Source organism: Solanum tuberosum, unplaced genomic scaffold (genome assembly GCF_000226075.1).
Source record: "Solanum tuberosum cultivar DM 1-3 516 R44 unplaced genomic scaffold, SolTub_3.0 scf00040, whole genome shotgun sequence".
NCBI classification, from domain to species: Eukaryota; Viridiplantae; Streptophyta; class Magnoliopsida; order Solanales; family Solanaceae; genus Solanum; species Solanum tuberosum.
This window is the reverse complement of record NW_006238964.1, coordinates 1110205-1136003: the sequence shown is the minus strand read 5'-3', so window position 1 is coordinate 1136003 and position 25799 is coordinate 1110205. Positions and strand designations below refer to the sequence as shown.

Genomic DNA, 25799 nt, shown 5'->3' with positions numbered 1-25799 from the left:
TGATCGTGTGATATGTGGTTGTCTAGGTATATACCAAAACTCGATGGTTCACAACTATCAGATTTACCAATTGACTAATAGTATTACGGAAAGTTCAAAGAAAAACTTACTCATCTAGATGCAATAAATCTATATTTGTGAGTTGCACAATTTTTTTCATGCCTCGTATAGTTATTTCCCATTCGTATGGGGAATTGTTGAATTTTTTTTTGTTGAAGATGTGAATTGGAAATAATGAAACATAAAATAGATGAAATTTAAGTTCATTTGTCACTCATTAAATAGGATAAAAAAACTTTAGTTGAACTTTTGTGATAGAAAGATGTGAGTTGATGAGAGAATTTCACCTTTCATGAACCGTTGAATGTGGGTTGGAATAAAAGAAGATTTAACCCAAATAGCTATTTAATAATTAATAATTCAATTGATTGAACTAAAGAATAATTTTTATACACTAACTACAAAAAATAATTAGTAAATTTATCCAATTATTTAGGTAAAGATCTCATAGGTAAATACTCTTATAGTAATACTTTTTTTTATTGCTTAATAATCAAATAACTAAAAAAAAATTACTACTTATTTTTCAAAAAAAAAGAAAAATCTTTTCACTAAAATCTTTTCCTTTCTTATCAAACACAGCCTAAGATAATATTAGTAATTAATTGATTGAAAAAGATGGGATATATTTTTTAAGAGCTAACACATTTTGACAAAAGTCATCACCAATTCACCATAGTCAAGTTGAGAGAGAGAGAGAAGAGGAGAGAGAAAGGAAAAAATGGTGGATTGAATTGAAATTTGGATCAGAAGCAAAGCTGAAGCAGTAATATGTAAAGAAGATTCATCATGCTTCTTCGCCATGAGGCAGAGGGACAACAAGACAAAAAAAAACCTAAAATCTGCAATCTTTTTGTTTTATCCAGTCATATGGATCATCTTGCTCCATACGTTGCTACTTTCATAAACCTAATTAATTAATTAATTAATTAATTAATCCCTTTTTTGTATTCTTAGATCCCTTTTTTGGATTCAAGATTTCTCATTTATAATTGGGTATCCTTTAAAAAAAATTCATAATTAATCTTTGAGCCTCCAATCAATGGAGCCTCGTGTTGGTAATAAGTTTCGTCTCGGACGGAAAATCGGAAGTGGTTCGTTTGGTGAGATCTACCTTGGTAATTTATGCAACCCCATATTCTTCAATTTTGCTATTTGTGATTTTTTTTCTTTTTTCTGATTAATTCTGGTTTTTGTGACGTTTAGGGACTAATGTTCAGACCAATGAAGAGGTTGCAATTAAGCTGGTAAGTATTGATTATTATTTTTTCATTTGTTTTCCCCAAATTTTTAACTTTCTGTGTTTGCCTGTTCGTATAATTCTGTATTTTGTTGCTTCCTGATTGTGTAAGTAAGGAATTTGAGCTGCTGTTAGTTGAAAGTTGGAGTCTTTCTCATTATTTTTTAGTTGGAAGTGATTGAAGTTTTTCCTTACTTGCATTTAGATCAAGCATCTGCACCGCGCGATTTTTAGTAACTGATTAGAGGATCGTTGTTGTATGGGTCGAGTGTTGCCCCGTCAAGAACACTCATGTTCTGAAGATGAAGGTAGCGGAGATGAGGATGCTCTGATGGATGTGTGGGCATATTAGGAGAGATATGCTTAGAAACGAAGTTATACGGAATAAGGTGGAGTGGCCTCTGTGGCAGACAAGCGAGACTGAGATGGATATGAAGAGAAGGTGCACAGATGCACCAATAAAGACGTGTGAGAGGTTGGTTGTAGCAAGAGTTAGGAGAGGTAGATGTAGGCCAAAAAAAACTGAGGGGAGGTGATTAGACAAGACGCGATACAACCTCATCTTACTAAGGACATGCCCCTAGGAAGATTTGGAGGTCATTGTTAGGGTAGAGAATGTTAGTAGGTAGCCGAGTGTTGTCACCTTTTATGTGTGAGAGAGAAGTAGGATGCTAGCCTCCTCCTCTCCTTATCAGTAGTATTATTTAGTAGTCGCGTAGTCTCTTAATCTTCAACGTGTACTACTATTTGTTGCTGCACTTCGTATCTTGCTATTTTGAAGTCATATTTTTCGTGCGATCCTTCTTCGGTAACTTTTCTTTCGAGCAGAAGGTTTATCGGAAACATCCTACCCTCCCAATACCCCACTTCTGGACTACATTGGGTATTGTTATTGTTGTCGTTGATCAGAGGATGTTTGGCAATAAATGAGAAGATGTAAATAACCTAAAGATTCTAGAACAATTGGAGTGCTATATAGCACACTGATTTTAGACAAGGTTCGACACTAATTTCCAGCAACAAAATAATTATAAACTCCGAAAACTAAAACATAGCATTTTTGTGAAAAATAGCAAGTTCATGAAACCAGCTCCTCTGCTTATCAGAAACATCACCAAGATTAAGCAAATGTAGCTGCGCAAGAGATAGAAATTTTAGACTTGTAACTTGAGGTGACGTCTGATCTTACCATTACAATCTGGCTAATGTGCTGAGTTTCAAGATGCTTTACATGGAAACATTTAGGGAACCAACTAATAACAAGACCACTAATACATGAACGTGTATAAATTTGTAAAGAATTTACTGTACATGATTCTCATGGCCGCTTTTGGTGGCTGATATGTTTACCTTAGATTATTTCCTGCCATCTAATTTGCGTCTTGAATTTGCCTGTCGATTTTGTAGATATTATTAGAACAGCTTCACTGCTTTAATTTCGTGGAGATTTGGTAAACTGAAGTTCTGCTTTTACTTGCTGATATTCATGGCATTGATTTCTCTTTTTTCCATTTTGGCACTTAAGCTGACACGTGGTTTTTATGACTTCTGATCTCTTTAAAGATACTCATGGCATTGCTTTCTCCTTTTCCCATTTTGGCACATAAGCTGACACGTGGTCTATGACTTCTGATTTCTTTAGAGATTAAGTTATTTATCTTCCATCACTAGTGGAATTCTTTTAGTTTGTGATAAATGCTTCTGCTGTTTCCTTTGCTCAGGAAAATGTGAAGACAAAGCATCCTCAACTACTCTATGAATCAAAGCTGTATAAAATACTACAAGGAGGAAGTAATTTTTCATTCTTCTTGTTGGCTAGTATTGCTTCTTTACTATATAATGTTTATATCCTGTCCTCATCGGTTGGAATTTTTTGTTGACATTGATAGCTGGAATTCCCAATTTAAAATGGTTTGGAGTTGAAGGAGATTATAATGTCCTTGTGATGGATTTACTGGGACCCAGTCTTGAAGATCTCTTCAATTTCTGCAGTAGGAAGCTGTCCCTAAAAACTGTTCTTATGCTTGCAGACCAGATGGTAGGTGTGAAGTTCTGCACTTGTTTATTTCGTTAACTATTTAAAACATGTTTTCATTTGTATTCAATTTTTAGATAAATCGGGTCGAATTTGTTCATGCCAAATCTTTTCTTCATCGAGATATAAAACCAGACAACTTCTTGATGGGATTAGGAAGACGTGCAAATCAGGTATTGGGATCAAAGCTATTGATTGCTATTTCATTCACCTGTTGCTGATAGGGTAATTACTGATTCATTACTACCATCGGTTACATATAGGTCTATATCATTGATTTTGGGCTGGCTAAGAAGTTTAGGGACTCCACCACTCATCAGCATATTCCATATAGGTAAGCTCCCCCACCCAACAAAAAAATGATATTTGATTTTTGATTAATCATATAGTAAGCTCCTTTTGAACTTATTCAAGAGAGGATAAGATAATACTTATATTCCATGGATTGATATAGTTTGTCTAAGAAGGATGGTTCATAGCAAGTATTAAGCTCTATGTGGTCTCTTTGCTGCATTTTCTATAAAGGTACCTCTATAGGATATTCTGGATTACCTCTTTTATTGCCAACTACGGTAAGGTAGTGAAATAAACCAAAAACTGATAGCTTTTTCCCATGTCCACGTAAAGATGGAGAGTTGCGGTAAGATGACGGCTAGCATAAAGATAGTGAAATTATGATATTGTCAACCCCAAGTTCCAACTAGTTTGGAATTGCGGCAAGTTGGTTAGTTCTCCTATGGTTATAGCTTATTCTCCCGAGTTCCCTTCATCGATTTTCTCTCTCTCTCTAAGTTACTGGTGAAGACACCATCAATCTAGTGCCACCATGTCTAATTGCCTTGGAGATGTTTTCATTATTTATTCAAAAGACGCTATTTACTGAAATCTAAGTAGTGAGAGCAGAGTTTGCTGTTGGTTTGTATTGAGGTGGGTTATTGACTTATTTCTATTTTGAGCATGTCAAAGTCGTAGTTTTTGTTTTGTGGGTTGAGTTCCATTACTGTAAATGTTTTTGGCATTCTTTTCTCATTTAATCTATTAGCTAAGGAAATTATGTATCTCTAGATAATGAATGGCTAATTTTATTTTATTCTTCTAATTTCAAATACAGAGAAAACAAAAATTTGACAGGAACTGCCAGATATGCAAGCATGAATACTCACCTTGGCATCGGTAAGATTTTGGTTTTATTAACTTTTGTACACTTTTGTGTTTGTGCATTGTGTTTATTATTGAAGACATCCTTGATTCTTTGTTGCTTTCAAATTTTTAGAACAAAGCCGAAGGGATGATTTGGAATCACTGGGTTATGTCCTAATGTACTTCTTAAGAGGAAGGTAGAATCTATTCCTGTAATTCTCGCTTTGTGTTTGTCTTTCGCTCTTTTTTCATGGTACTTCTATTTACTGATTTCCAAAATGTGTAGTCTTCCTTGGCAGGGGCTGAAAGCAGGGACAAAGAAACAGAAGTATGAGAGGATCAGTGAGAAGAAAGTTTCAACATCGATAGAGGCATTTTATGTTCAAACATTTTTCTTGTGCTAGCGCTATGATTTTTAATAATGATACTGACACATATTTTCCTTTTCTAGACATTGTGTCGTGGCTATCCTACAGAGTTTGCATCATATTTTCACTACTGTCGATCACTGCGGTTTGAGGATAAACCAGATTATGCTTATCTCAAAAGAATTTTCCGTGACCTTTTCATTCGTGAAGGTATGATCATTTCTTTCGTTCCATGCAATGATACTTGCTGTATAGACAATGTTAAGTGTTCAGTTAACGTTTTGCTCAAGAGTCTGTTTTCAGTTTTTCTTTTCTTCTCCTCTCTTTTTTCGTTCTTTCAGGTTTTCAGTTTGATTATGTATTTGACTGGACCATTTTGAAATATCAGCAGTCACAGCTTGCCAATCCTCCATCTCGTGCTCTTGTGAGTGACTTAGGTAGATCAGATTATGTGTTAATTGTCCCCAGGATGTTAAATGAAATGATAAATTTTTGTGCAGGGTGGTACTGCTGGACCAAGTTCCGGGATGCCTCATGCTCTTGCTAATGCTGAGAGGCAATCAGGTGGGCTTCTTATGTGTTGTTCACTTCAAGCATAAAAGAAGATTATATGCAATCAGTACATTTTAGAACTTTTGTGTGCATATAATGGCATTGGCGGTTTGCTGATGATAGATTACAATAAAACTGGACATAACTTGCAACAGAGAGCTTGTATAAGTTTCTTTTATGTTTACTACTTACTGTGCAACTCATTTCATCCCTCATATCTTTCCTAATAAGTGCCATCTTTAGCCTTTTACGAAAAAGATAATATTAACATGTATTTTTCACTACTTCATCATGTTAGTTATTTTGACTGTCCCAGGTTTGTTAAGGAAAGTATACTACCTCCAATCTGCTAGTTTGCCATTTATTGGGGCCTATAAACAACATGCTGTGAATACTATGCAGGTGGTGAAGAAGGTCGGCCTACTGGTTGGTCTTCAGGAAATCTTGCTCGTAATAGGAACACGGGGCTGCAATTCAACTCTGGAAGCTTAGCAAAGCAAAAAGGGACAGTTGCCAATGATTTATCCATGGGTAAAGAGGTGACTATCTCGCTCTGTCACTCTTGTTAATTTACAAGTATCTCCCTGCTTATGTTGAATTCAAAGTGGTAGTAGTTAGTACTACATCAAACTAATTGTGCTTTAGTAGAACACAAGTTGGCACAAGATTATGAGTGTATTTTGATCTTATTAGTAGACTATAGATGGCATAAGTTTTGCGTCATTTCAATTTACCAGGTAGGGATATCATGAATTTTGCCTGTCTTTTTTTTTTCTTCGTTTGTTGCTTTTTATGTGTATTTATTTCTCATCAACTTATTGCACATTCTCCTAGTCAAACATCACAAAAGTTTCCATCCTTTGACATTTTCTTTCTACAACATAAATGCTAAGCTGAGAATATAAATTCACTCCACATGATAGAAACATGATTTAGCACAAGGTCATTCTGCAAGCAAAAATAAACCCATGTGTTGTGATTCTATTGGCAACCAATGGAATAAAGGAATTTTGACTGAGCTCTTGTTGCAGTTATCTAGTTCAAGTTTTTTCCGGACTAGTGCATCAGCAAGGCGTCCAGCTGTCTCTAGCAGTCGTGATCCAGTGATCACCGGTGTTGAACCCGATCCCTCTCACATTCGGAAAACAGATGAAAGTCCAGGACATCTCCGTAAAACTTCCAGTGTTGCTCAGAGAAGTTCACCAGTCGTGTCATCAGATCAGAAGCGCAGCTCCTCCACTAGAATGGATAAGAACTTTGAGGCCGCCCTTAAAGGAATAGAGGGCCTGAGTGTCAAAAATGATGAGAGGCTGCATTATTAGCTTTGCTGCTTTATCTCAGTTCTCTGGTTACTGTAAAATCTTGGCAAAAAAATTGCACCAACTTTGGGGATTTCGCTACGATTTGCCATCAGGAAAGGCTAAAACTAGAAATTAATGTGAGATCCCTCTGGTAATCTTTGGCGTATGCTTCTTCTGTACATTTGGCACTTTGTTTTTCTCATCTCCTTCTCTCTATCCCCTTTATAAGAGTTCTTTGTATTTTTAATGGTGTTATGTTGTGAATTATGAATGTATTTTTGTATGGTTGGAGACTAAATATTCACTTGAGACTTATTGTATTGGAATTACACCCATCTTTTTGCTATTGTGCATGAATCTGAATTGCAAGTTGTTGAGTGTTTATGTGCTTTTTTAATATTAAAGTGCATCATATATTAGTAGGTATAAAGGGGAGAAAGTTGTCTTTATTCTTGGTATTTCATGTATCCACTATGACATGTTCTTCTCATTATTTCCAACACCTATATAAAAGATTATTATTTTTCGTTGTTGTGTAGGTGAGAAGTGGATGAGAAGTATTATGTTTGTTTATATTTTGAGGTTAGTGTAGTTAAAAGGAGGAACAAAATAATATTTTAAGTCTCAAACTTATACAAGGACGGTGTTCTTTTGGTTGCGTTTTGTACTCTTCAATTATTTTAAAGTTGTTTGAGTTAACTCATATTTATGAAGGGGACAATTCAAAATTTATACTAAATTGAAATTGAATCTTGTTAAGTGAGCGAGACAATTCGTGACTCAATTTAAATATTTATTTATTTATTTGTGTTCAACGGTAATTTATGATATTTTCACCCCTAATTGAGCAATTTTAGGTATGTTCAATTTTTTTTTAGCAGATTCTTTGTTTTGGAATTCACTTTTTTTGTCCAATAGATAGAAAAAGTGAAGTACAAAGTAAAAGGAAGCAAAAAAAGAAAAGGTACCCTTTCTTTATGTGTTAGTCAGAGATCAATTCATGGGATTTTAAAGACAGTATGAACCACTCCCAAATTATTTATTTTTGAACGGGTAAACATTAACCACTCCTATTTTCTAAGCGATCATCGAAGCGTGCTCTTTTTTTTTTTTAATAATCATGGCGTTTGATTATTTTGCTATATATCGGCATTACTAGAATTTATTATCTTTTCATCAACAAGATATTGGTTAACTATGTTGATCACCGTTTAGATAGATGAAAAGAGATCATTTTTGTTTATTTCCCACAAGGTGTTTAATATCTGCATTGAAATTTAACTATTCCAAATTCACACCACGTATGATCCACGTTGCCTACCAAGAATTCTTCTATACTTAGAATTCGAACTCGAAATATCTAAGTTAAAGGAAGCACATCGTTAAGGATTTTTTTCTCTCAATATTCTCTTTTTGCTAAAGACAAAAACTCCGACCCACCGGTGGAACCACCTTAATATTGTTTATACTAGTACGTTTTTTCCCCTCAAGGACCAATTTTTTCCCTCAATTTCCTTTTAACAAAAGTGTATTACATATTACATAAAACTCATAAACACAAAATCTCAATTCTCAATAAAAGATGAATCTATATAGTAACATTAATATATTTTGCAAGATCACAACCATCTAAGGAAAACATTAAAAAGGGAAGAATCCCCACCCCCACTTTTATCTCTTCAATGATACAATTCAACAATAATAACAACAAACTCAATATAATTCTACGAGTAGAGTCTGAAGAGAGTAATTAATGTATACGCAACCTTGTAAAGTATGAGGAAAATAGTGTGTAGGCAAATTTCACCAGAATCCATGGACAACATGATTGCAAGTATTTTTGATCCACCTGAAACTTTTTCTAAAAGAACCTTTCATTTTACCTTCCATAGCATAAGATTTATATCCAAGAACTCTTTTTTTCCTCTGTAATTCAGGGTCATTAAAAGCCCAATTTCTTGAAGAAGATGAGATTCTGCTTTTACTCTTTTTGATCTTCACTTCTTTATCCCCATAGGAATAATATGAATTAGTACTATAACTCCTCAAATCTTGCATATTTGTTGGACCCCCACCATAGTAAGTTTCTATTTGCATATTTCCTTCTCTTGTTGACATAGATCTAAAATTCTCCATTTTTGGGGGTTTGGAGGAAGAAAGAGGTATTGAGTTGTGTGAAAAATTGGCTTGATTTTGGGTTTTGATCTTTTTATTTCTAAATAAATCTTTCACTCTCTCTTTTATGATTTTTTTTTTTTTACATTATTAAAGGCATGCTTTGACTTTTCCTATAATAGGAATAGTAGAATGGTTTAAAGCTTTCCAGAGATATTTGTTCCGTTCCTTTTTATATGTCATTTTTGGTCTTTAATAATTGTCATTTCATAAAAAAATATGTATAAATTAAAATATTTTTTCTATTTTACATTTGTGAGTTATTAGCCTTGAAATTATATATTTGATCAACATAGAAAAATTAAGTAAATAATTCATGTTCATTGGTCAAATTAATTAATTAAAATAAATTAATTCATCATTGATTGAAAAGTTGACTTAAAAAATAAATAAATAAGTAAGGATAGAATAGTAACTTACTTAATTTCTCAGTGCACTTGAAATAAAAAAAATTGTGACATATAAATAGAAACGAAGGGAGTACTTCATTTTTACTTTGTCACACTTTAACTTGACACTCATTAAGAAAACAATTAAATAATATATGTATTTTACTAAACTATTCCTATTAAATAATATTTTGAAAAATGATTAGTAAAATAAGTATTTAATACTGAGGGTAAAATATGAAAAAAAAAATTATTGTCTTCCTTTTATATGAAAAAATATTTTTAGGAATAAGTCATAAGTGGCGAGTAAAAGTAATTTTTGATAGTTGGATAATTTAACCACTAGTAATTAATAATACACGTATTAGTTATAATTGATTGTTTTAAATTTTTTCCCATACAAGATAATATATTAATTCTCTCATAACTTTTATATATATATAATATAAAAAAAAAAAAATTATACTCAAATATCATACTAAACGACCCATATCGTAAGCTTGGGGACACATGACTGGAAAGTGGAAACTAATTATTTTTTAAAAACTTCTTCAAAGCAGTTTATAAAGTTTTTTTTTTCCTTTGAAAAATATGGTCAAATACCTTAATTTTGAAATAAATAAATAAATTAAAAATATCTTTAACTTTGAAGACACTTGGCCAATAAATAAATAAATTAATTAAAAATATCTTTAACTTTGAAGAAACTTGGCCAATAAACAAAATAAAATCGCATAAAATAGTTGAGGGAGTACTTCATATTGAATTTATCTTTTATACGTTATAGCAAACAACAACAAACGTGATCTTCTATACGTAAACAATATATTAAAAAAATTTAACATTATCAAGTTGTATAATCTCCTATGAAAGTTAAAATTAGATAGCTGGCAAATAAAGCATTTAATATATTATACTACAACATGATAGAGTATATACTAATATAAAAACCTTTATAAGTTGTTTAATTTTTTTTGTTTCTCATTTGATATTCGATATTCGATATTCATATTGGAGTCTGATTAAATCTAGATTTATGTCAAAAAATTTCATATTAGGTTGATAAAAGTGATCCCTAACAAATGCGACTCCATACCCAATGACTCAAATCCAAGATCTCTGATTAAGAATAAAAAAGTACTTATCACTCCATCACAACTCTTTGATATGCTTAATTTCTTTCATATTAATACAATATAGTATTATTTAAGAAGAGGTTTAGTTAAATGTGACCGAAAGTTCCTTCCTTTTCTATTTTGTCCTCTATTATTACTAAAATCAATGGCCGCCAAGAATATTTAAAATAAATAAAAAGAGAAAAATCACATGCCACATTTCATCAATGTTGACTGTTGAATATCACATTCAAATTTTGTCTTTCTTTACTTGTGGTCAATATATAAAAGATGTATACTAGTAAAAGAAAAATCTCATTTGTTTTAATTTATTTGATTTAACACAAAGTTTTAAAAAAGTGATCTCTTTTTAAAAAAAAATGTTATGTTAAATTAAAAATACATAAAATATACTGAAATGTCATTTATTCTTATGATTTTCAACATTGTACAATCAGAGTTTGAATTAAAGAATTAGTTTTTGAAGAAAAAAAAAAGGAGTAAGATAAGCAAATTAAAAAACATGTGATCTAAATGAAATGATTGGGTTCTTGAGGAATATAGATAGCTTTCATTTTTCAAATTGAAATGATTGTTTTGTCTATGACCTTGATTGTGTTTTAATTAGATCTAAGAAGTCAATTAAAAATAAATTAAAAGGAGGAAATTTTGCTATTCATTTGACTTTTAACTTCAAAAATTCAAAAATTACACTTGTACGTTACCTATAGGTATGGTATATTATAGGATATTTAAATAAAAAATTATATTTCTATATATCTTATACACACGTCAATATTATAACAAATTCTAACAATATCAATACAATTTAAATGCGTAGATCAGTTGTTATGTTGCTTTCTAGATTATCTTATCGGGTTGGATACTTCATGAAGTGTTATTCGCTATTCTATCTGTTTTGATTTATATATGACAATGTTTAATTAACTAATACTGTTTTTTTTTTAAAAAGAAACTTTTAAAACGTGTGATCTAAAATATGTTATAAATAATCATTATTGCACACGCAAAATAAAATTTAAATAATATCATTGTGGAGCAGTCTATTTTTGAAATGAGTAGGTAGAAAATTCTAATCAAATAAGTAAGAGCTTATATGGACTTTTGATAGTTAGTTAGTTACCAGAAAGGAAGTCTGACCAAGTAGAACTACTTTTAATTAGCTTGCGTGTTTTCACATGTAATTAACATTAATTGATTATTGTAAAAATTGTTTAATGTTAAGTTAGTAATATAACTAAATTTGTACTATTTGGTCATACTTAGATGAATTAGGTTAGGTGAGAAGAAGGTCTGGAAAGGGAAGATGATGTGACCTTGAAATTCATGTTCGGTTGGTTCAAAATTGTAATACGATTAAATAATGTGTTTGAATCAATTTATTTGCAACTCGATTATATTTTTGACTTGTTAAAATTTATACGTAAAATTCTCCTCCTATGTCATTGTCCCAACTCCCATGAAATACGAGAACAGAAGTGTAAAGGACAAAACACAAAGGGTGTGTTGGATGTGAATGGAAATATTTTTAAATTTTCTCATATTTAGTGGGTTTAGATTATTATTTTTATAGATTTATTTTCTTTAGATTAAAGGAAAATGACTTCCGTTGATAAAATAAGAAAAATATTTTTCAAAACTCTCTTTCAATCTCATTACTCAACTCCTGACTCAAGTTTTGGATCTCGACTCTTACTTAGGTTAGAGTCGTGTCCTGGGTTAGCATCAAGATCGAAAATTGGATCAAGGTCAGAAGTTCGAATCCGGATCGGGATCAAGATCGAGGACGAAGTTAGGTCTCGGGTAGGGGTTGAGATCGTGAGTCGGGTCTCAGCTCGAAGTCGGATACCGAGTCTCAAATCGGGATTGGGTTCAATGTCATAGTATTCATCCAAATTATACATAAATGCTCTTGAAACAATATTTTTTTTCTTACTAACCATTAACCAAACACCTAAAAATAAATTATTTTTCAAGAAAATATTTTTTAGAAAAACATTTTCGGTGGGAAACATTTTCTTTTATGCCAAACACACCCAAAATTATACTAGTTTTTTTTTTTTGTTTGGTTGTTAAAAGGTCCTATAGTTGTTGCTTCAATATTAAGCAACCAGATCTGTCTCTTGGCTACTTTTTTTTGTACTATGTGTGATAAATTTGAAATAGTTAAGAATGATTACATATGGTTAATGGTACTCCATTATTGATTACCACTATACTAGTTTTGGCTCATGTGCACTTGAAGTGTAGAGCATTACTTGCTCAAGAAAATAATTGAATATAATTATGTATAGTACATAGTTTGGTAAACTATATTTCCATAGTAATAATCCCACTTGATATGTTGGGTAAGGTTACAATCTTAGCAAAGGTTTCCTTTTTTTTTATCTACTTTTTCTGTACTATTCACATGTCCAACCTTGTTGAGCTTGTAATTAATAGCAATTACAAAGTATCCTTTATTGGACCTCCCCATCATCTCCTCCTTAAAATAGGAAAATAAAGAAATAAATTATTGGTAGGTATCTCTTTTTGAAAAACTATTTAGTAAATGATTTTATCTTTCTTTCATTTATAATTTGTGAACCCTTTAGATAACAATAACAATAATAATATATTCAGTATAGTCCCATAAAGTGAGATCTGGAGAGGGAAGAATATATGTAAATCTTACTTCCATCATAGAGGAGAAATGTTTCGATACACATTCCGCTCAAAAAGACCTTTTAGATTACATGAAAAATATTGAACAAATTGAAGATCTTATGAGAAAACATATGATCATTGTCTAAAAAAATTTCGACCTTAAACTATTGTCTAATGTTTTACAAGAAATTACATTTAATGGCTTTAACAATGGGTGATCTTGAATTTTTTTTTCTCCCGCTTACTCAGGGGCGAACCTTTAAGATCAAAAGTTTAAACTTGATGTATTCTTCATGTACAACCGGGGTCAAAAGTTCAAGATCTCCACCTCTAAAGTCATTTTTGAAAATCATTAATTTCAAGGGATATATTTGCACAACTTTTAAAATAAGGGCCCAAATTTAAATGGTGGCTAAATAAATTGGACATTTGTGTAAACCCAGCCCAAAGGAGAATGATGAACAAAGCCCATACGGAAAATAAGGCCCATCTCTCATTTCGATCATTTCATATTCTCATCCATAGCTTCGATTCTTCCAATTTCAACAATTTCATATTCTTTGCTTTCTCCGGTGCGCCTGCAGGTAACTCAGTACGGCTCTGAAACCCTAGATCTCTGTCGCCGGCCGGAATTCGAAGACGCTGCTAGGTTTGATTTGATTCTATCCATTCTCGGAAAACTAAATTCTATTGTTTTCGTTAGTATATGTGGAAGATGTTGATTGATTTTGATTTTGAAATTGTGGAATTTTGGATCCTGCTTTGATGCTGTATTCTTATATATTAGCACACTCTGCACGATTTTGAATAAAGTGTTAGTTAGCGTGAATAGGAAGTCATGCAATAGTGGAAAATGATGTTTGATTTGGTTTCTGAAAGAACACGTAATTTAGCTGGTAAACTAGCTGGTCAAGTTCGTTTAAGAGTTAGAATACTGCTTATTTTACTATTTAGTTTCTTGGAGACAATCAACTTTGATCTAATACATTGTGCCTGTTGTTATACAATGTTCATCCATCAGTTTGATATTCTGATGGATTCTATGTGTATGGTGGATTCTTCATTAGTATTCTTGCTTGTGAGTTGTAACTAAGTGAAATCCACTAGTTTTGTCGAACAGAGTTACTTGATACTTGTTGCTCGTGGGAAGTGGAGGTATCAGGAATCCCATGGAATTAGTCTGGCCTGAACACCACAGTTACCAAATAGAGAATGTCCTTACACAATACATAAGATGTTTGAGGGATGGTGCCTAGTTGAGCTGATTAGGGCTACTTTTTTAGTTTAAATCATACATATAAAGACAAGTGACTTTTGTTCATTTGATATCAAGTAGTTGCTGAAACTCTCATTTTACTGCAAAAACTGTCTTTATGGTTACAATTCTATTCATCTATTTAAAAAAAAATAGGAAGCTAATAAAATTTGAGAAAAACTTCTATGCTATTTATTAAATTTGTTTTACGCCAAAAAGCAAAAAGATTTAAGTGCATGGATCTTTCGTTGTCTTCACAGACTTCACTTAATAAAGAATGTTAACTGACTCCGTCTAAGTACTTGCCACAACCCCTTTAATCCCCCTGATGCTTAGTTAAATATCCAGATCTCTCTCACCACTATATTGTATTTTGTTGCTTATTCTTTTAGTCATTTGCTCTGGGTTTTGAATTTATGATGTATTGACAGAGAATAATACACTGAAGCTGGTGAAATGGCTGACAACAGTAAGTCAACCGAGAACCATAACCAAAGTTCTGATGATAATTTAGCTCCGGAGAATGGTAATGAGGTAGCCATTGATTCCTTGGCACGAAAGGTCCAAGAATCTCCGTCGCTCGCAAAGAGACATAAGTTCTGGGAGACCCAACCAGTGGGACAGTTTAAGGATCTTGGGGATTCAAGCTTGCCTGAAGGCCCTATTGAACCCCCAACTCCTCTGTCAGAAGTTAAGCAGGAGGCTTACAACCTTCCAAGTCAGTATGAGTGGACCACTTGTGATATGGACTCGGAGGATATGTGCAATGAAGTCTATGTTCTCCTAACAAACAACTACGTTGAGGATGATGAAAACATGTTTAGGTTCAATTACTCTAAAGAATTTCTTCGATGGGCACTTCGCCCTCCAGGTTTCTATAGGAGTTGGCACATTGGAGTCAGAGTGAAGACCTCAAAAAAGTTGGTTGCTTTTATTACAGGGGTACCTGCAAGGATACGCGTCCGAGATACTGTTGTGATGATGGCAGAGATCAATTTTCTTTGTGTTCATAAGAAACTTAGATCAAAAAGACTTGCTCCTGTCATGATAAAAGAGGTCACAAGGAGGGTTCATATGGAGAATATCTGGCAAGCTGCTTATACAGCTGGGGTGGTCCTTCCAACACCTGTATCAACCTGTCAATATTGGCATAGATCTCTGAATCCAAAGAAGCTAATTGATGTCGGGTTTTCCAGGCTTGGTGCAAGGATGACAATGAGCCGAACAATAAAGTTGTATAAGTTACCTGATCAGACTGTCACACCTGGGTTCAGGAAGATGGAGCCCCATGATGTTCCTGCAGTTACTCGACTGCTTAGGAATTACTTGAAGCAGTTTGTGGTTGCACCTGACTTTGATGAAAATGATGTGGAACACTGGCTTCTTTCGAAGGAAGGTGTTATTGACAGTTATCTGGTTGAAAGTCCTCAAACTCATGAAATCACCGACTTCTGCAGTTTTTACACACTCCCTTCATCAATTCTTGGTAACCAGAATCATACCACTCTAAAAGCTGCTTATTCGTATTACAATGTCTCTACAAAGACTCCATTGATTCAGTTGATGAATGATGCCCTTATTGTGGCAAAGCAAAAGGATTTTGATGTTTTCAATGCCCTAGATGTTATGCAGAACGATAGTTTCTTGAAGGAACTGAAGTTTGGCCCCGGTGATGGGAAACTCCACTACTATCTCTACAATTATCGAACAAAGCATGTTTTAAGATCATCAGAGCTTGGGCTTGTACTCTTGTAGTTGGAGCTCGCAAAACTGTTTGTTACTGGGGACAGAGAAGCATTTTTGGTAATTTTATTTCGATGTAGAACTCTCTGTTTTGCTCTATCTGTCTCTTATCCCTCTCAATTGGACTTTGTAGTTCCTGATCTTGCCTGTTTCATTGTCACTATGGATAAGTACCAGTTCAACTCTTTTTGTGGGTAAACTATCCTATCTTTCTACATCCTTCCTAAATCCATTACTTGCTTGATTGACGTTGTCATTAATAAAGCAGTTATACCTCCTTCAGAATTATTTTGGATCGCAATTGGGCTTAGTTTGTGCGACTTCATACTTTGAGATTCAGACGGTTTCTGGATTGTTGCATTAGACAGTTTTCAGAGAAAAAAACAAGATAAAACGGAGACTTGTTTGCTGGGATTTTTAAGTTGACTTGATTATAAGTGTGCTATGGAAAATGGGTGGTTTTTTTTATTATTATTCTAAAAGCTTGTATATAATCTAGACTGAGGGTGGGAGCTACAGGATGTTGGGATGAAGATAAGGCGTGTTGAAGGGTGTGGGTACACAATTAAGGTGGAATGTATTCCTTATTTTTGTCGGGAAATCTACTCTTCCTACTTTAAAGGAGTTTATTTATTTTTCTAGAGAATACTATGTTTTTTCCTAATTTTGACCTTGGGAACATGCAAAATTGAATGTTTTCCTCCACCAAAGACACCAACATTCGTTTGAAGTCCATTGATGAAACCTCATTACCATGGGATGGTACTTTTACAACTACAGAAGCCTCTAACTATATGCGTGTATCGGAAACAACTTCTACCTCGTAAAGGTAGGGGTAAGATATGCATTCTATATTGGTATGTTGTTGTATCTTTTTGGCAGGCGAATCGTTCTTTTTTCTATTTGTAGTTACAGAACTAAAAGCAACTTTTCTTAGGATGATATATATATAAGCTGATTTACGCAGGAGAAGCAGAGGACTCTTTAACGATTTTTAGCATCTTAAGAATTACTTACTATATACTAAGCAAAATGAATACGACATGCAAATTTGAAGAGCTTTTCATTTCTATTTTGTTTTCAAAAGGGAATAATACAATTTTATCACTTTCACAGTTTCAAAGTAACTGCAACAACATACCAGAGACCTTACCGCACTGGTCACTACCTTCGATAAACATCGGCTCAAGGAAAAGCATTTCATAGCTGGTCGAAAAAAAGAAATAAGAGGAGCGAAGTTGATTCACTTTGTTGACAAACACCTGTACCTATATCCAGTGCACAAAGTGTTTTTCCTGGTTAGTCATTTGGTGAATTGTTTAAAGACTAGAAAGTAAAAACCCAAAGCACGTTGACGCCAACACAAGAAACCTCAGTGAAATTTGGTTCCAGGAAATAGTTTAACTAGCATGCCAAGTTATTGCAAAACAATATCTCCGCAGAGCTGTTGATTGTGTATGCCAATAACAATAAAATTCTCATCTATATAGCTTCCTCTCGCTAAAACATAAGCGGTAAGGTCAATAGCAAATCTATGAACTGGATTTTGAAATTTGAAACACAACCTATTGTTTGTAGTCTGTACTAAAGAGCTTAAATGGGTAGGATACACAAGATAACAACGATCATAGTCTCTGAAGCTCCATCATTTCTCAAGTATACTTCTAAAGGAAAGTAAATTGGTTGGCACCCTAAAGTTTGGAACCCACTGCTATCAGAAAATGAAAAGCATCTCGGCATCTCAACGAGCAGTATATACAAGCCATTCCACATGGTGATCAAGCCAAGAGAATAATTTCACCTTGTGAACCTGGAAACACCACCACAAAGGCAACAAGAAAAGAAACATTTGTTCAATTAGCAAATCCAACCCAAAGATTGGGAAATGACTGCATTTAAACACTGAACCATCAAAAAACCTAAATCATACGTACATAATTTAACACGTTAGGTAACAACCAGAATACTTACAATGATCATAGATCTCTTTGATAATTTGTAACATTAACTCTGCTTCCTCAGCCATTTCTAGCTTCATATCTGCATCTCTGACTGCTGCAACTTCCAAGCAACGCTTATTTTCTGCATCAGCAACCCTGTCAGAAGCAATCCTAGCAGCTTCTTCTGCTGTTCCACTGGAGACTTTTACAGCCGAATTCGGAACTTGCCATGACCGGACATCATTTTGCTTTGGAGCCATATTCGGAACTGACCATGACCGGACATCATTTTGTTTCGGAGCCGAATTCAGAACTGGCCATGACAGGACATCATTTTGTTTTGGAGCTGAATTCGGAACTGGCCAAGACGGGACATCATTTTGTCTTGGAACTGAATTCGGAACTGGCCATGACCGGACATCATTTTGTTTTGGAGTAGGTATATTGGTTTCTAATGATGCATCTTTCATCTTATAGCACTTCTCGACCTGCAATTCATCAAATAGAGAGGAATGCTAAGCTTAATGTCAAAAGTGTTTCAAAGCAAGATTTTTCCGGGTTTCGAAAGTGTGAAGACTATATTTGTAATCCCCCCCACCCTACCCTTTTGTTTTTCATGGTGGGAGGATTGGGGGGTTGCCAAAATTCTAGTTGCTGGAGCTAAAGTGATGCTTATTGCAGACAAAAGAGTAACAGGGTATCCTTGTCTTCAAGTGCCAAAAGATTATGCTTCCCTCTATCTTTGTTTTCTGTCACAAAGAACTGGACATAAGATGTTATCACCTCATGAAATACAAAGAACAGAATTCCAATCGAAGGTTCTGCAACTACTTTGCAGGTCAGAACTTGGAATTAACCTGTTTCAGCCTTCATTTTTTCAGAAGGCTAGTATCAGGCTTAATTAATCAATGGTTGCTGACTTTAAGCTATGTGCAGTGAGACTACTTAGATGCATCATCAGTTATATGCTGATGAATAATTGGTGAAGATTCTCCACAAATAACATAACACTGAAAGCAATTTCAAGATGCAATAATCCTAACGGAGCATTAGATGCATCAATCGAACCACATTTGTCCAAATTCCTCAAATTGCATGGTAAAACAAGTAAAGTCATCCATCAACATGAGATAGGCAGTAAATAATGAAGAGATCATTACTCCGGAAGCTTACTTTAAGGAATTCAGAAACTATTTACCTTTTCAAGTTTTCCTTGCATAACCAGTCTTCTCAACTTGGAACTCAAGAACCTTCTAAAGTTTGGTGGTACTTCATGTCGTTGCTGCAATAAGAATAGAGAGTCGACTTCCTTTGTAAAGTTTAAATGCAACGGTAATCACAATGGAATTGTCACTGAAAGTTACCAGCAGATCATACAGCCTCTCTTTTTTGTTTTTCCTTTTTAAGCAAAAGACAAAGGATCGCATGCAAGAGTTTGACATATCAACAGATAAAAAATATAAACAAAAGGACATTACTTCCTCTATTTGAGTTGTTAAGTGTTAATATTTAAGCTTATAGGACATCAAATGTGTGTTTGTAATACGCAGAAATCTTCTTTTTCTTCCAATAGGGAAAAAGATAAGAGAACTACGTGTGCAGTTCAAAGCCTTCTTTTACCGTTATCAGTGGTGTCCGGGCATCTGTCCAGCCCCACAAACAAAGTTGCCAAGGTACACTTGCTAACCAAGCTGAAGCAAGTGGGCTCACACCAAATGTCATAATTGTAATTATTCCCATGCCCCAACCACTTAGCCATCCCCTTAGGGGCTTGTATTGCACAGAAGCATAAGCTCACAGATTAACGAAGAAAGACAAGTCGACATATCTGTATTTTTTCAAAAACTCATATTCAACTTCAAAAAGAAAAGAAGCTGAAAAGGGGAAAAGCTGTCTGGTTTGGCATTTCAATGTTTTTTAGAGAGATAATAAGAACCTTAAGGGCCTAGCACAAACCCCCAACAGAAATTGAACATGGTGGAAAACTCACATGAACTGTCATAGAACTTTTGAAAGAAAATAGAGGGCAAAACCAAGAACCATGATTTGTCGGAAAATAAAGCGCAAGTATTCTTTGCAAAAATTATAGGGTATTCTTTGCTAAAGTAAATTGCCTCCATATATGACTCAAGAAATCTAAGAAAGTATATATGGCAAAAAGGTTGATGTTAATGAAATTAAAGCATTTGATACAGAATTCCAACATGCATTGACTAATTCAATGACCTCTTAAAGTCTGAAATCATTATGATGTCAACTGAAAAGCAGAAGAAGCAAAACCAAGCATGTCAACATGATGATCATGAAGTCATATAAAGCACGACTTTCGAAGGAAGTTCTAATGCAATAACGACAAGCTGATTGAACTCACCTCAATAAATCCCACAATGGCACCAAGATCAGATCCATTTGAATCCCTCATGGATGACAAAGCTTCAAAGATCAAATCATTATACCTGGAAGTATGGCAGAGATATCAATATATAATGAAAGCCAGCAAACTTGCATAAATTAGTTTGAATTTTGACAACTGGTGTAAAGATGGACCAGTAGATCGGCTACTTACAAAAACAATCATACAAGCAGGATGAGAAAGATTTCTATCCTAAGCATTTTTAAATTCAAAGTGCATGCAGATCCACATGCTCTCATTAGGAAGTCCAAGTGTGCAGTACAAAGATTGACAATAACAATTCTTTCCAAGCCCAAAACATGCAATATGTCTTATCAACCTCAATATGGCGCATGTAGATAATCTCATATTTATTTTAGTAATAGATAGTTGCTTCTCCCCACTTCGACTTACACCATTCCAATTTTTGACCTTACATAGTAAAGAATTCAGGGGAAGAAAAAGAAGAATAACTATGTCGTAAACACATCTAAATGGAATAAACTTCATCAAACCAAGGATATATCCCAAAAGAAAAGATCCAGACATCCACTTCTTAAAATACAAGAAACTAATGCAAATAGCAGACTGTACAACAGCTTTGCAAAAGGTCCTATTAAATAGATTTAACTTCTAGATAATGAAAGATCACCCAGTACTGTCATACAAGAACAAATGCATTTTCAGCTCTTTCCTCTTTCCTTTCAGTTGACTTCCTTTCTCTCCTTATCCTTTTTTTAATGAAGGTATTTCAAATATCACAAAAATCCATCACCCAAAGGATGACGGGGAGGGGATTTACAGTCCAAATCGGACACTGGGATGAGCAAAAGCTTTACACTTTTCCTAAGAAATCTGCTAAATCCTTCATACCCTTTTCTTGGGGAGGTATAGGGAGGAAGAGGTGAGGGTGATCAGGAGTAGAGAAGAAATTTCCTTCACATCTCCTTTCAAAATTATAACTAATTCCTTCCTCCCCCCTCACCTAGAAAGAAGAAGAAAAACGTTACTAACAAGCTTGTTTTTAAAAAATTGTTCCCTGGAGGTACATTTTAAATAGTAAACATGCATACAGTTGGTTAGCCTTGATAAATTCAACAATAAAGTAGTCAGTTATAAACAAAAAATTATTAAACAGTTTCAAAAAAAATACACAATAAAGTAGTTAAGCATACAAGTAATACAAGAAACTAAAATGACCCACATACTTTGGAGCATTCAAGCCTTCTTGTGGGATTTTGGGAGAATCCTCAATGGCTTCATTCTCGAATGCTGAAGTAATAGGCGGAAGACTTTGAATGGGGGAAGGCACAAATGCATCTAGTTCCATTGGTCTTGAACGAACAACTATAGATTTATCTTTAGAACCTTGTCCAGTAGTGTAAATACACATATTTCTCCATTTGTCCTGTTCAAGGAGAACAAAGAAAGTTTGATGACTATCACATTGAGTCTGAAAAAATTCTAAAATAATCCTACTCTGGATGAGAGACTGTGACATTTGTAAATTGGCAAAAGTTGAAATTCCAAACGAGATTAATATCTTAGTTCCATAAGCAAAGATTTTGCTGCATATCCCTAATTAGAGTCCCTCCTTTTTCCGATTGAGTTCCTTCAATCTGGAACACTCATTTAGATTAATGTATTGCATTTTAATGATCGAAAGGAAACAATGCTCGCTCTCTTTTGTATTAAGGAAACACACTCCTAGTAACAGTTTTTTCATAAATGGACATCGTCCAAACAAATATTTGATATGTATGTGAAAGAGGCAATGTTTGGACATGAGGCACCAACATAAATAAGAGTTACATGTTTTGAAAATTACTCCCTCTATCCCCAGTTTGTAGTCTTACTTTGACCCCACATGGATGTCATGATTATATGTTGGTTTAGACAAAACTGGGCCCAAAACTAGAATCAAAGGTAGGTGTGAGTATATTAGTTTAAAACTGCCCCATATGACTTTTGAGATTGAAAGTATTAAGCACTACTTATTTAAGTAATGTCTAGTGAATGAAAATAAGAATCATGAGAATTGAGCTTGATTTTGGGACAAACAAAAAAAAGGAATGTGAAAATTATTTTAGCAATAAAGAGAAAATATAACATAGATCCCATTCAGAAGTCTATGTTCTTTCCCATATGGCTCTATGTAAAGGACAAATCAAGGTCACTAACAATGAAATCCAAATATTTTGAAGGTCGGGGGGAGGAAGGCGAAATAACATTTAATTAGCAAATCTAATCTTTAGTTGCAATCAAGCCATCACTTTATGAACAACACAAGACATGAAGCTTCAATCTGACTGTATCACCTCCTAATGATTAAGAAAGGAGTTGCAATACCCATAAAGTATGAATCAATAGCCCAAAATTCACACAGTTAAAAGAAGTCCCATGACAGGTGAATACTACTATACTGCATATTCCAAAATAATTGGGACAGATTCGCTATGAAGCCACTATCCACATTGTAACCAGGGACGGATGCAGCATTATAACATCGAGTTCATCTGGACAGTATTTTGGATGCTGTGGTATAAGTTCATGTGTAAAATCACTAACATTGCAATAAATAGTAGGTATGAACCTGTAATTTTAAATTTTTAATAGGTTCAATGCTAAGAAAGACTGAACCCATGGAGTTCAAATCCTGGATATTTGCTGATTGTAAACACATTAACTCAAGTCCTTTTCAGTTTCAAGTATAAATTAAGGATAGGTAACCCCAGAACAGAAGACAAATAATAAAAACAAAAAAACAGGAAGATAACAACAACAACATATCTAATATAATCCCACAAGTGGAGTCTGCCAAGGGTGATGCGTACACAGTCTTATCCCTACCTTGTGAAGGTAAAGAGGATGTTTTCGATAGACCCTTGGCTCGAGTAAGCATATCAATTGTAGAGATAGCAAATAACACGATAAATCAAGCTTGGCTCGAGTGAGCATATCAATTGTAGAGATAGCAAATAACACGATAAATCAAGCTTGGCTCGAGTGAGCATATCAATTGTAGAGATAGCAAATAACACGATAAATCAAGCTTGGCTCGAGTGAGCATATCAATTGTAGAGATAGCAAATAACACGATAAACAAGTAAAAACATTAATAATAACAATACCGATAACCGAACTAGACAAAGCCCGATTACCTACTAAACTTCAAACCTAATTCTCAATCTGCGTATCTTCCTATCTAGGATCATGTTATCTAACACAGAAAAATGATCTACGGAAAACGAAAACGAAAACAAAACGTGTGAGATACAAACCTTGAGGTCGATGTTAGAGCGATTAATCAAAACCAGGGCAAATTCAGGATCCCTGAGAATATTCTTCCACCTTCCGCTACCATGCTTTGTCACACCGGCTTTTAGGGCATCTTCCTCCTCCGACGTCCACTTCACCTTCGGATTCCCCATCCCTCTCTATCTCTAACGCTCAATCTTTTTCTCTTTCTCTCTATATGTATCAGAAGAATTGAAGAAATTTCCAGAAAAACCCAATGAGGGAATCAAATAGTGTTGAGCGAGATTTTGTTAATACTGTCAGATTCTGTTGGAGGAACAGATTACATCCTACTCATAATTCTCATCACCTCCCGCCCAAGGACAATTTTAGTTATAGGAGGTCCCTTTTCACCTTATTTATTTATTTATTTATTTATTATGTGTAATAATGTTGGCTAAGAGAATTTTATTTTAGAGAAAAGACATAGAGTCACCACACCACTGAAGTTGTCTCAAATTTTCAAAAAGACATTTTAACTTTGCAACTGTTCTATTACTGTACTAAACAATTTTGAATAGATATTATTATATCATTTTTCGTCCACCTGACACAGAGAGTGGTGTACACTCTTTCAAAGAGAGTGGTGTACACTCTTGATCAGCCTAAAATAACTAATATAGTTTTATTTTTACAAGTATTTTATTATAAAATATATTTTCTTATTTTTCTTATTATTTTAACTTTTTTTCCTTTTTATTTTTTCTCTTTCTTCCTTTTATTTCCATTTTTACCACAACTTCACATTCCTTTTTTTACTACTATTAGTTTTACTCTCTTTAATTTTAAAACTTTATCTAAAAAATTTCTTACATTTCAAATAATTTGATAAACCCATTAGATTTCAAGATGATTAGGAAGTATCATATAGTTTTTATATCCGATTTCAATTAAGTTCTTTCAATTTTTGGAGAATTTATTGATTGTTTTAAATTATCATTTCTAATTTTGAAGTTATATGAAAATGAGTAGTTGATGATACCTTCAAAATTTTAAATTTTCTTAGAAAAATAATTAATTTTGTTATCAATAATTCAATAAAGTCTAAAAAATAGTATGAATTTTATAAAGAATTTGATCGGAGAAGAATAAGAATAAGAAACGGAAAAAGATGGGAGTGAGGTTCAATTTGACATGAGGGTGGGAGGTGAAGAAAAAGAAAAAAAATGGATGGATGAATCAATTCAAAGTGAGAGGTCGAAGATGAAGTGAAATTTAAGATAGATCAAAATTAAAAGTCAAAAAGTAAGAGAGAGAGACAAAGAAAAAAAAAGATAAAGGAAAAACTTAAAATGAAAAAAAATACATTTTTAATTAAATTAACATGTGTCATGTAATGATTGGTGTGTGAACACACTTCTTTTTAAAATTTTGGGCTGATAAAAAAATGATATAATAATATCTGTTCAAAATTATTTAGTGGGGTAATAGGACGGTTGCAAAGTTAATGTGTCTTTTTGAAAACCTTGAACAACTTTAATGATGACTTTATGTTTTTTTTTTCTTTATTTTAAATAAAAGAAAGAAATGTTAGTGATGATTCATATAATTTTGAGATTGAAACATTCTTTTTGTGATAATTAATTCACAAAATGTTATAAAACTAAAGCAAAATAAGGCAAAGTATAGAAGATGAAAAACAATAAAAATAGGGAGACAAGAGATGAAAGTTTTTCTTATTCTTCCAATTATTCAAGTGTATCCAACTCTAATGCCTCTATTTATAATATTACATAGAGGCACACAAAAGGTTAGTCATAAACATGATATTAACCTTGAAAGTTATCGAGTTACTATACATTATGGTGTAATTACACCTTGAAGTTATGGACATTCACATAATTATATTTACAACACAAAAGTAATTGTTTTTATTTTTTTGAAGTATTTTTGTATTTTGAGGCGTTTAATAATAGAAGTTATTTGTTTTGTGAGGGGATCAATGGAGTGATATAAGGAGCAGAAAAAGACTTGCACATAGTGCTTATCGATCTAGAAAAGATTTATTATTAAGTCTCTCAAAAATATATATGAAGATATTTAGAGGGTAGAGGTGTATGTGTTACATTAGGGTATGTATGATGAAGCTGAGACTCAGATAACGGATATGGGTGAAAAAACGAAACACTT

At 33.6% G+C, this 25799-nt stretch overlaps 3 protein-coding genes and 1 long non-coding RNA gene across 4 annotated transcripts; 3 read left to right on the top strand and 1 right to left on the bottom strand.

Annotated features, from left to right (window-relative positions):
- The first annotated feature begins 699 nt into the window (after window positions 1-699).
- LOC102582353 (casein kinase I isoform delta-like) lies at window positions 700-7073 on the top strand. Its single transcript, XM_006342902.2, has 14 exons — window positions 700-1178; window positions 1267-1307; window positions 3022-3091; window positions 3190-3338; window positions 3413-3508; window positions 3599-3669; window positions 4447-4508; window positions 4609-4672; window positions 4762-4846; window positions 4927-5053; window positions 5185-5267; window positions 5344-5407; window positions 5798-5934; window positions 6427-7073. The coding sequence occupies exons 1-14, from the start codon at window positions 1103-1105 to the stop codon at window positions 6715-6717; spliced, it is 1416 nt and encodes a 471-aa protein (XP_006342964.1). The 5' UTR covers window positions 700-1102; the 3' UTR covers window positions 6718-7073.
- Window positions 7074-13576: 6503 nt separating this feature from the next.
- On the top strand, window positions 13577-16321 carry LOC102582029 (glycylpeptide N-tetradecanoyltransferase 1-like). The gene is made up of 2 exons (XM_006342901.2): window positions 13577-13691; window positions 14729-16321. Exon 2 carries the CDS (start codon window positions 14754-14756, stop codon window positions 16050-16052), a length of 1299 nt encoding a protein of 432 aa, XP_006342963.1. The 5' UTR covers window positions 13577-13691; window positions 14729-14753; the 3' UTR covers window positions 16053-16321.
- Window positions 13716-24927, top strand: LOC107059790 (uncharacterized). The gene is made up of 3 exons (XR_001472938.1): window positions 13716-13734; window positions 14126-14127; window positions 24916-24927. It is a non-coding gene; the product is annotated as an uncharacterized lncRNA (long non-coding RNA).
- On the bottom strand, window positions 17413-23980 carry LOC102581700 (single myb histone 4-like). The gene is made up of 6 exons (XM_006342900.2): window positions 23654-23980; window positions 21581-21780; window positions 20352-20436; window positions 19179-19262; window positions 18012-18468; window positions 17413-17850 (listed from the first exon to the last, which is right to left on the bottom strand). Exons 1-6 carry the CDS (start codon window positions 23801-23803, stop codon window positions 17819-17821), a joined length of 1008 nt encoding a protein of 335 aa, XP_006342962.1. The 5' UTR covers window positions 23804-23980; the 3' UTR covers window positions 17413-17818.
- Window positions 24928-25799: the final 872 nt, after the last annotated feature.

Bases quoted from the DNA above. Each gene is read 5' to 3' on its own strand.
- LOC102582353 (XM_006342902.2), top strand. From the start codon at position 1,103: ATGGAGCCTCGTGTTGGTAATAAGTTTCGTCTCGGACGGAAAATCGGA. The intron at 4,673-4,761 runs GTAGAATCTATT...CAAAATGTGTAG, and splicing joins ATGTACTTCTTAAGAGGAAG to TCTTCCTTGGCAGGGGCTGA. The intron at 4,847-4,926 runs GCATTTTATGTT...TTCCTTTTCTAG, and splicing joins AAGTTTCAACATCGATAGAG to ACATTGTGTCGTGGCTATCC.
- LOC102582029 (XM_006342901.2), top strand. From the start codon at position 14,754: ATGGCTGACAACAGTAAGTCAACCGAGAACCATAACCAAAGTTCTGAT.
- LOC102581700 (XM_006342900.2), bottom strand. From the start codon at position 23,803: ATGGGGAATCCGAAGGTGAAGTGGACGTCGGAGGAGGAAGATGCCCTA. The intron at 21,781-23,653 runs GTTTGTATCTCA...CTCCTTGAACAG, and splicing joins GCTCTAACATCGACCTCAAG to GACAAATGGAGAAATATGTG. The intron at 17,851-18,011 runs GTAAGTATTCTG...TGGTGTTTCCAG, and splicing joins CAAAGAGATCTATGATCATT to GTTCACAAGGTGAAATTATT.